This window comes from Chiroxiphia lanceolata, chromosome 1, assembly GCF_009829145.1.
Source record: "Chiroxiphia lanceolata isolate bChiLan1 chromosome 1, bChiLan1.pri, whole genome shotgun sequence".
Taxonomy (NCBI): Eukaryota; Metazoa; Chordata; class Aves; order Passeriformes; family Pipridae; genus Chiroxiphia; species Chiroxiphia lanceolata.
The window spans coordinates 84,632,498-84,643,767 of NC_045637.1; the positions used below are offsets into that span (position 1 = coordinate 84,632,498).

Here is an 11,270-nt window from a genome sequence, read left to right on the forward strand (position 1 = left end):
TTCATTTTTGTAGTTAATGCAACTTCTAAGGTTTAAGGCCATAGTCAGTTCAAAAGATGCCCTGAATTAGAACAAAAGAGCTTATTTGACTGAGTTTAAGTCTTGTTAGTCAGAGAAGGAACTGAGGACTTGAATAGGATTAAAAATAAATCAATAAGGAAAGACAGCTCTCAATCCTCCATTACCACATTTTGCATCACTGTGATTAAGTGGCTTCAGGCATGATGCCAAGTGCTTTGTTTTTTTAACTGGAGAGAAATATAAAATTAAAAATATTTGCACTATGGTAGAGGCTTTGAGGCCCGGTTAGTTCTAGTGTCTGTCTTGGAAGCCTTCTGTCTTAAAAATAGTTTTCTGAAATAAATACCATTTACTATCTCCAATAGTTAGATATTTGCATAAATAGAATTAACCCTTTTCTCAGTATTTTGGTTACTCTGGTGTTATTCATGATTCAAATGGTTATATGACTTACAAAAATACAGATGATTGGAAGCTGGCAAATGTCACACCGATCCACAAAAAGGGCTGGAAGTAGGACCCAGGAAACTACAGTCCTGTCAGCCTGACCTCAGTGCCTGGCAAGGTTATGGAGCAGATCATCCTAAGTGCAATCACACAGCACCTACAGGATGGACAAGGGATCAGACCCAGCCAGCACAGGTTTAGGAAGGGCAGGTCCTGTCTGACCAATGTGATCTCCTTTCATGATCAGGTGACCCGCCTGGTGGGTGAGGGGAAGGCTGTGGATGTAGTCTGTCTGGACTTCAGCAAAGCCTTTGACACTGTCTCACATAATATACTCCTGAAAAAACTGACAGCCCACAGCTTGGACAGGGGCACTCTCTGCTGGGTTAGGAACTGGCTGGAGGGCCAGGCCCAGAGAGTGGTGGTGAACAGTGCTGCATCCAGTTGGCGGCCGGTCACTAGTGGTGTCCCCCAGGGATCAGTGTTGGGCCCAGTCTCTATTGATGATCTGGATGAGGGGATTGAGTGTACCATTAGCAAATTTGCAGATGACACCAAGTTAGGGGGGAGTGTTGATCTGCCGGAAGGCAGGAGGGCTCTTCAGAGCGACCTGGACAAGCTGGAGAGATGGTCTGATTCCAACGGGATGAGGTTCAGGTGCTGGGTCCTGTTGGTCACAACAACCTACTGCATCACTACAGGCTGGGGACAGAGTGGCTGGCGAGCAGCCAGGCAGAGAGGGACCTGGGAGTTTGGATTGACAGGAAGCTGAACATGAGCCAGCAGTGTGCCCAGGTGGCCAAGAAGGCCAATGGCATCCTGGCCTGGATCAGGAACAGCGTGACCAACAGGACAAGAGAAGTGATTCTTCCCCTGTACTCAGCGCTGGTGAGGCCACACCTGGAGTACTGTGTCCAGTTCTGGACCCCTCAGTTCAGGAAGTATATTGAGGTGCTGGAGCAGGTCCAGAGAAGAGCAACAAGGCTGGTGAAGAGACTCGAGCACAAGTCCTGTGAGGAGAGGCTGAGGGAACTGGGGTTGTTTAGCCTGGAGAAGAGGAGGCTCAGGGGAGACCTCATCACTCTCTACAACTCCCTGAAAGGAGGTTGTAGCCAGGTGAGGGTTGGTTTCTGCTCCCAGGCAGCTATCAGTAAGACAAGAGGGCATGGTCTTAAGCTCTGCCTGGGGAGGTTTAGGTTAGATGTTAGGAATTAATTCTTTACAGAGAGGGTAATCAGGCATTGGAATGGGCTGCCCAGGGAAGTGGTGGATTCTCCGTCCCTGGAGGTTTTAAGGTAAGACTGGATGTGGCACTTAGTGCCATGGTCTAATAACCATGGTGGTAGTACATCAAGTCCAACCCTTGATCATTTCAGAGGTCTTTTCCAACCTAGCTGATTCTATGGTTTTCTCATTTACAGAGCCTTAGTTTTTATAGCTCTAACATCAGTACAGAGTTCATGCTTATCTTGGAAAGGTAACATTTGTGGAATTGGCTTGTGATCCTGTCGGTCAACATTTACCACTTATCCCTCATACTTGCTTTCCTTTTTTCATATAAACAAAAGAGTAAGTTGGGCATTTAGGCCAGACCTTCTCATCTTTAAAAGAAACATTTCACCTTGTGCAAACATTTCAGATACTTTACCAGCATCTCTAGTTCCATGTTAAGTCCCTTCTCCACTTGCCTTCTATTTATTTTCAAAATAACTGGATTGTGAGTTGCATGATAATGAGATATAGTCAGTACTTGATGAAAATATTTAGTCCATATACTGCAGTATTGTTTATAATACTTAAACATGTTATATCTCTTAAATGTCTTTAAATATAGAGTTACAATAAATGTAGAGTTAAAATCTCTCTCTTAAAGGAGGTCTACATGATTTCATAATCAGTCCTAGGATCAAACAAAGAGAACCCAAGGGAACAGGTCAGAGCAGTATGTGCAAAGCCATAATGTAGAATTGCCATATGATATTATATTTATATCTTTCCTCTGTTTTGCCCTGAACTTTAAGGTAAATTGACTTGGAAAAGAGGAAAGAACTGCTCCACTTCATCCAAAAATTAAAAAAGCCTTCCCAGAAGGAGGTGTGCAATGGCCAGCAACTCCATCATGTTACTGAAAGGATTCTGAGTCCTTGATGAATTTTTCTCCCCTTTGATCAGGACTTCATATTGTTGATATTTGGAACATCTAGATTCAGATAGATGTACAAAAATGTAGAAGAGCTCCAGTGCACAGGTAGAAATGCTAAGTAACCAAAATATGACCACTGTGCTTATAAATTTCAGGGGATTTTTTGATACAGAACAAAAAGCTTGCTTTTTTACAGGAGTTCTGAATGTATTTCTTTTGTATCTCTGTACTACTGAGTTTAAATACCTTGTATAATGTTTTATGCAAATGAAGGACGGCAGATTTAGCAGTAAGAGTTGTAGTCCTTTTTGAATGCTGCTCTCTGAAACATTCAAGTGTATATAACACCTGCTACCTAAAATGTTTCAAATGCTGGAGTAATACTTTTGGAGAAATAGAGTGAGCAGTGGCACAGATCTGCAGACCAGGCCACTTCTTACTAGTGTAATTAAAGGTTGTGCTGCAGATGTCCAAAGCACCTTGACAGAAACCAGCTTTTTAATGTGTATAAATACATTTAAAAACAGTTACCAGCTGGTAGTAACCATTAGTGACTGATCCATATTTTAAAGATTGAAATTGGGTTTTTTCCTTTATTGTATATATTCTGGTTTGGTAGGACACTATTAATTTCTATTGCTTGTAGCTTTGAGATTTTAAGTTTAGTGTCTCAAAAAAAATTGCTTAGCTGTCTCCTGAGCTGTGAGCAGCGTAAGTTTCCACTTATGCGGTGTGTGTGTGTGTATATATACATGTACATATACATATATATATTTATAGTTTCACATTTTGCATTATGCACATTTGCATAACTATTTTGCCTAAGTGTTTCAAATGCTTTTTGTCTTAATGTGTGTGTACACATTAAGGACTGTGTGAGCAGGGCAGGGAGCCATATACCTATCCCCTGAACTGTATTTTTTTTTTTTTAAAGCCTACTCCCGGGAATCATTCCTTTATTTTTGGAGAAATGTAAAAATGTCAGTGTGGAGGTGTTTTCAGTCTTAAATACTTTGCAGAAACCTTTAACACTACAATTGCTTAAATAAAGGAAAAAAGCCATGATTCATAGGAACCCTGGAAGACACCAGTGGAATGATACCAAGTTTGCTTTAGCACTTCCTTTCCATTAAGATGTTGTCTCGGGATGCCATCACACTTTTTTTTTCCTTCCTTTTTCTTTCATGCATAATGTTCTTGAAGATATGGTATGTCATAGAAGTGAGTTCACTTTATTTCAAAAAGTGAGGGGAAACAGGAGGGCATCTGGAACTCCTGTAACTGTTTCAAAAACATTTACTTCCTTAAGGTATTTTGAACATTTTTGTTGTTTCTAGGCACAAGACGTCAGGTACCTGGAGAACAAAAAAACTTTTCAAAGACTTCTGCTAATGTCAGAATTAGTTGCAGAGTACATTTCGTAAGAAGTGTTAATGTAAAAGGAAAAATGTCAAATGTCATGTATCTCTCTTCCTTAGGTTATTTTGAGCTCCATGATAAAAGAGTGTGAACAGAAAGTGGAAAACAAGACCGTCCAAGAACCGCAAGGGTAAGACTTCCACTTCCTTTTTTTTATGTGTCTCCAGAGTAATGTTCTGCAGAATGTATTCCATAATGATGTCCAAGGTTTGTGACCAGAAATCCCATACTGACATATTCTGTATTTGAAAACAGATTTTAGGAACTTTAACACAGTTTGTGGTTGTTTCTGTCTCCAGTGAAAAACACAGGACAAGAAATATTTATTTGTATCAATAGCAATGACTTTCTTGTTTTCCTGTGTTACTTTGTCCTTAATTTTTTATCCATTTAAAGCAGTATTTAAATTTCTGTCCTGAATCTGAGAAAGCAGGGAGTGTCTGGCCTAAGTGCTTAGAGCAAGGTATGTGGTACACACCTTGCCACCCTGGGTGGGGGCAGCCTGCAGGCTGAGGGAATTGTTCTGGTCCTGGGAGTGGCTTGCTCCAGGCTGCTGACCTTGCTTGCCTGTGACTAGTGCACACAAAAACAGCTTCTCCAGTGTATAAATTGAGCTACCTGTGTGAATTTCCTGAAAAGAAAGGTATCTAACAGACCCACGTTGGACATGGAGATTTGGAAAGCCTAGTGGCATTATGATGAGTTGTATGTGCTTTTTCATGCTTGTTGCTTGGAATGGCATCCTGACAGGTAACTTCTCATGGATAATTATATAACTTAATAAATCCTTAGCGGTGTTGCCAGGAAGAGTTTGAGAAGAAACAGTAGGTATCTTAAGAGAAAAACTGTCCTCAATCCCAATACTTTGCCATGGGAATTGAGGGAATTACTGAAGCTTGTTTGTGTCATACTTCCATATCTGTAACAAATGGATAGAATTTACTTCTTGAAAGAGCTCAGGCATGGTCCTGGAAGCAACTGGTAGTTTGAGAATGACCAAAATAGGAAAGGTGTACAAGAATTGAACAGAAGAAATGTGGTGTGGAAAAAGGGTCAGTCTCTCATGCACCAAATAAGATATTTCGGGGATTACTGGTAGTAAATACTTTGAACTCACAGTTAGTCCTATTAAGCCATTGCAGAAACCAGTAAGTGCAAACCTGATACAACATCTAGTATATTTTCTTTTAGGATGCAACTGCTGAAAACTTAAGTTTTGAAAAGGATAAGTCTTTGCAGTGTGTTCCTTTCTTCCGTAATTAGCCTTCCCCTTTTGTACTCAAAATCAGACTATGATCTGATCTTTTACTGTACAAAATTAACAAGAAATATTTTACCACTGAAGAAATGACCTTTTCATATACATAAATATCTTCTTTTTTCCCCTAAGCCCTTGCTAATTTCAGTTCCTAATTTCAGTGACAATTATATATTTGACAAAGGATTTAAACGCAACTGGGATATAAATTACTGGTTTTGTTAACAGCATGAGAATGCATGCACAGAAATAAAAACAGATACAAAAGCAATCATAAGATGCTGCTGATAATCTTGTCTTTCCCTCTTGCTGTTAGAAAAGGTTTGTCAAATAATACGGGGTCAAAGAAGTAGTTTTTTGAGAAGATTAAACTTAGCATTTTTATATATTGGATAGCCACTTCTGTTAAACATTTTCTTTAGCAATTAACAAGGTATTTCAGTCATGGCTAAGTACTTATGTTACAAGCTGATTTTTATAAAATGCCCAGCATGAATGTTTGTTTTGGCCTAGAGCTTTCCCATAAAACAGGCAGAACTCTGTGCAGCATGTAATTCATCTAGACCCTGGTCAAAAATTTGACATTTACACATTTTTTTTGTTTGTGGGTTGGGTTTTGCTTTGGTTTTAAATAATTAACAAATGCAAGGACTTCTCTATAGGACCGATTGTTTCAAACAAGATATGCTACTGCCTTATTCAGATCTCTGATTACTTTTTGAAGATGTGAGACTCAAATTACTTGATTTCATATTATTTTTATTGGTATGTTTAAATGTTCAGTTTGCATAGTAATAGAAGTACTTTGGTGGCATATTTAAACTTTTAAGTCTGCTGAGTGCTGAGGATTATATTTATATTTGCAGTAACATAGTAATAGAAAACATGAAGTCCTAGACACTCCAGTTGTTAAATTTTAATTTTTGACAGCAGATGGCTGATATTCCCCCCAAAACTGTTTTGAATGTCAATAGTACATTTCCTGGGTTTCCTCAAACTTATTCAGGATCATTAGAATAATGAAAGCACAGTTTGTTTGAAAACTACAGGTTTGTTACCAGCTGATGAGCTTTCTTTTCTGAAGTGGGCAGTTTTATTTTCTCAATGCTGCTTATGGTTGGAAGGTACAGTATTTCCCAAATAATTTTTCCTAGTTACACGCAACTCTAGGATAAGTCAGTCAGGAATAGCTTCTTGTCCTTAACCAGCTGATAACGAGTCTAAACTGTTATTTATGTAATTTATATGCCCTTGCTTTATCATGAAATCAAAGGAAATTGCACCTTACAGTAGCAGTAATTTACCTGCTAAGTTTTATCAGCTGGAAATAGGTGATTCATTAGTTGATGGGAGGTGTATAATCAAGCCAAAGGTATTGATTGTGCCTAAAAGAAATATTTGACTTTAAAAGTTTATAATTAAACTATCTGTAAATCCACAGTACAGCTTTAGTAAGAAGCTTCCCTTTTGTTTTTTAAGGTACTTTAAAAAGAACCAGAATTCATTATCACTAAGCACCTTTTTCTGTGGTATGAAATGGGAAAAAGTACTAAGCGCATCCCTGCTGACTTTGAAGAAATCATTCAAGTTCTGTTGAAGCAGTTAACTTCAACTTGACCTGCCTTGATGTAGCTGTGTCTAACAACTGTTTATAACCTTGCAGACTGAAAAGTCTGTTCCTGGAATGTGGCCTATGCCAGTAAGACAGATTTTGTGGTCTTATGTATAATTTTGAAATGCAGAGTCCATGCTGAGCTTACAAGGGAGAATTTAATTGGAAATGTTTTTAAAATTGGCCCTATCTAATGTTCTTAAAATGGCAAACGTTTTCCTAGAAATATGGGAAGTATGGAATATTTATTAGTATTCCTGCTATTGTACATTTGTTCTGTCTTGAGACAGATTACTCCTACTATGCTAAACAGTTATATATATCTGAAGTTGAGCTCACTGATATGTTGTAAATTAAAAACAAAAATCTTAATTTCACAGCATTTGGATAATTTCTTAACATGTTCAAAGTTGTAGCATTGTTTTAGCTTCAGCACTGACTGGGTTGCTCCTTCCAGTCCAGTTTGTGGCAAACCTGTGGACTCTTCATTGTCTTATCTAGTATGTATGAAGCAGGAACATTCAAGCACGGGTAGTAGGAGCCACATTAACAATAAACAGAAGGAGAATGCTCCTTACCCAGCGAGGGGCTGACCCAGTATGACTCAGGGTGGGGTTTACAAGACATTTACAAGGAGATCAAAGGAAAGCTGATCAATAAAAATAAAGCTTTATTGGGAGTTACTAGATTTAGTGACAGTCTACACCCAGTTTTAAACTCTGCTCAAGTTGGAAATAGTTGGAAAACAAGACAGTTGAAAATTGAGACAAAGGTCACTGTTTTGTACATGCCTTGCTTCTACTCTTTCACACATGTCTGCTAATGGTCACTGTTGGAGGCAGGATACTCAGACTAGGTAGGTCCGTGTCTGAACCAGTACTGTCATACTTATACTAAATAAATGTAAGGATTGACATTTCTGCTGAGAAGGTAAAACCAATCTTTCACAGAGGTATTTGTCACTAGAGCAATTGCCGAATAGGTAATAAATGCTAATGTGGGGATATCCAAAGGTACCAAAAAGTAGTGTGGACAAAAATATTTTACCATTTTCACAAGGACTGTGAGGACATTAAAATCGATTTAACAATGTATATTTGCACTAGGTGGTGATGATTTTTCAATTCTTCATGGACTGGTCTTTTATGTCAAAACCTCTAAAATGCAAAGACACTTTAGTTGTTTAATAAATAACAGCATAATATTATTTTTCCTTTGTAGTCTTATGTCACTAAATCTTTTATTCTCCTAGCTCGATGTCAATTGCAGCGAGTCTGGTGAGTGAAGATACAAAGACCAAGTTTTTGAACAAAATGGGCCAGCTGACTACATCAGGTGCAATGTTGGCTAATGTGTTCCAGAGGAAGAAGTAAGATGGGAAGAGGAACTCCCAGCTAACACTAAGATGGACCTCACAGAGACTGGTTCCTGTACTTGAAGTACTTGCCTTTTAATTTCTTCTGTCTTATGTTCTTGTAGTATAATTTTATTCTAACCTCCAAAGATATTTGCACTGCTTTTGAATATCGCTGTGTATCTGTTAATTTTGGGTTAACTGTGGTTGATATAAAACTGAAATCATAGTCTGTACCAAGTCCCTGTTCTGTGTTCTTGTCTTTCCAGCATTATTTTTTTTATATAGTGGAAGGTTTTGGTTTTTTTTATTTTCTGACAGGATATCAGCAAATATCTGTATTATACATGGAGCTATTCTGACGGTACTTAAAATAATGTAAATTTGAAGTCATTGTCATGAAGTAATAAAAGTGGAGATTACTTATGTATTTAAATTATGAGAGAGTAATGCAGATTTTTTAATTATGTTTCTAAAAAGAAGAGGAAGAGCCACCAGCATTTGTCTCTGCTTCTAGGGTTGTTTTTGTAAGTTTTGTGCATCTTGAATCCAGAGGAATTGCAGTATCTAATGTATGAGACTGCTTGCACTGCATCAGTCTGCAGGGAATGCTCATGTTTCAGATGCTTTATGCCGACATTGTAAATGCTGTACAAAGTCCTTCAGATAAAATTCTCTCATCTCTTATGGTTTTTTGAGGGATGTTTTCTTTTGTTGGGTTTTTGTTTTATGTTAAAGCACTTTAACGACCAGTCTACACATCCAGAGGCACATCCATTAAGTAAAGGAAAAACATGTTAAATTAATAAATGTTAATAAACGTATAAGCTACTACACAGGGTCCCCGGTACAGTTCTGCAGGCAGAGGAAGCTTAATACAGAAGAGAGACTGCTTTCATCTTGCACTAAGTGTGCAGTTCTGTGTACTTTGAAAACTAAAATTAAGATATTTTGTTGTATAGATTGAATTTTGGTTCAAAATTCAATTTCTGAGTATTTGAAATTATGTTGAGATAGTTTGATGTGCAGTTTCTTTAAAATGTTAAGTAGACTGCATACTTACTTTTTGAAAACAATATTACAAGGAGTATATTCAGCAACTACCAAATATTTTTGTTAGCAAGGAAGAATTAACAACTAAATACTTTTCTTTTTTTGCAGCACTTCCCCCCCCCCGCTTCTTTATGTCAATGTAAGCTTCTGAAAGTAAACTCAAGTGCATGCATGAACTGGTATGAGGTAGCAAAATATAAAAGCTTGGGCTTTCTCTGACATGGTACCATTCAGCTGGAAGTATTAACATCTTTGAGGACAGGAGAAGCAAAAGGAGTGAGGGAGTAACATATTCACTTCTGGAACAGAACATGGATGGAACAGCACGTCAGGTATTGCCCTTAGATGGAAATAATGGAGATAACTTGAGGCCTCTGACTGCTTTGTGTCTGTGCCTGTTGGCTCTGCATATACTGTTGCCTGCCATGTTTGTGTTGTGACAGGGCCTGCACACCTGCACACTGTCAGTCCCTTTACACTGCACTGATGAAACATTTTTCTTGAGGTTACAGACAGCTCCATGCCTTTGTGTTGCTTGTTACCATGAAAGTATACTTTTAGCAGACTGACTGTGAAATGGAGACATTCCTGAGGAATGGGAAGTGGTGACGTTCCTCTCTATTGTTCTGTTGTCAATAAAAAGTTTTGTATACCTGCCTTGTCTTGTTACTTCTAGTCTTCTCCAACAAAGATTATTGTAACAAAAGAGCTGTTATGGAAGAGAGGTCTAACGTGCAGAAATTATTTAGTCTTAACTCTTTTTACATAGCACTGAACCTGCTAAATTTCCTATCTCTGTGTGCCTGGATTCTAGATGTGTGGCTTTACTGCCATTTTCATGCAGGGTCTCCTCCTCTTCTGTGTCTCCCGTGCCACAGTTTTTTCTTCTTTTTTTTTTTCTCTTTCTCTCTTCTATCTGTTCCAGCAGTTGCAGTGCCAGAGACAGCTTTTTAGTCATGAGACCAAAATGTCTGCTTTATGGTTAAACATCTACTTTCCAAAGCAGGCCACCTGCCTGTGAGAGTTGCTGCTCACCTACACTGTTTGGAAAACTTGCACGTCAGTGCAAGCCAAAAAACTGTGACAGCAGTTTAACTATAGATGATTGTGGCATGAGACTCTTTAATTTGTTAGTATAAATGTAGCCTCTTTACCCAACTACATCCAGTCTCTCCAGCCCCTTGCAAAATGTAGTTTTTGCTAGTGTTCTACTTCATACCAGTTGTAGGAATTTGAGTAAGGATTCTAGGAAGACCAGAACGATAACCAGTGAGGTGAAAAAATTACTGTCTAGGCAGCAAACTTAAAATGCAGGTTCTCTTCAGCAGGTTTGCCTCCTAAATTTCAAGTCTCTTAGTGTATGTTGGTTGCAGGAGTTTTTAAAAATGTCTATTAGTTTGCCAGATATTGAAAAATTTTCAAGAAGATTGCAAGAAGTTGTTCTGTGTGGGGTTTGGCGATATTTTTTTTTTCTTTTTTTTACTCCTAGATATGACACTGTAGCATTCAGAATTGGGAAGGGAAAGAGAGATCTCTTTAAAGAATAGGATATTTTAAATTAACTTTTTCTCCCTCTTCCATTATTATTGAAAACAAGTTATGTGAACCTTTTGGGAGAAAATGCTTTGTTGAAAGAATGCAGTTGGCTATGCAGCATGGAAAGCAATCCATCCCCAAAGTGTTATCTTCAATTGCTTATGACTTTGCCTTAGAAAGGTTCTGTAAAAAAAACAAAATGTTGGCTTTATTGGCATTGCCCGAAGTTCTTCAACTTATTGGCTTGAAATAGGAAGTATGTTGAAGGTCTCATGCTGCCTCAGTGAAATTTCAGTGTCTTTATTTAAAATATTGACTCTTGTGTTCTTAAGCAAAGGCAATCAGTGGGCTGAAGGTACCTGGCTGCCTGATCTAAGTATTAAAGATAAGGCTGACTGATATATATGCCTGTATTTTGTTCTGGAAG

The 11,270-nt window shown here is 38.2% G+C and overlaps 1 protein-coding gene across 7 annotated transcripts in view; it reads left to right on the forward strand.

Annotated features, from left to right (window-relative positions):
* Window positions 1–9,964, forward strand: part of RELCH (RAB11 binding and LisH domain, coiled-coil and HEAT repeat containing) — a 76,615-nt gene extending 66,651 nt beyond the window's left edge. For 5 of the 7 annotated variants that reach the window (XM_032697218.1, XM_032697161.1, XM_032697180.1 and 2 more), the window contains 2 exons: window positions 4,090–4,160; window positions 8,153–9,964. In XM_032697218.1, the coding sequence (XP_032553109.1) occupies window positions 4,090–4,160; window positions 8,153–8,273 (192 nt within the window). In that variant the 3' untranslated portion in view covers window positions 8,274–9,964. The remainder of the gene's footprint in view (window positions 1–4,089; window positions 4,161–8,152) is intronic. The other 2 variants (XR_004358689.1, XR_004358690.1) reach the window with 2 other exon arrangements.
* The last annotated feature ends 1,306 nt before the right edge of the window (window positions 9,965–11,270 follow it).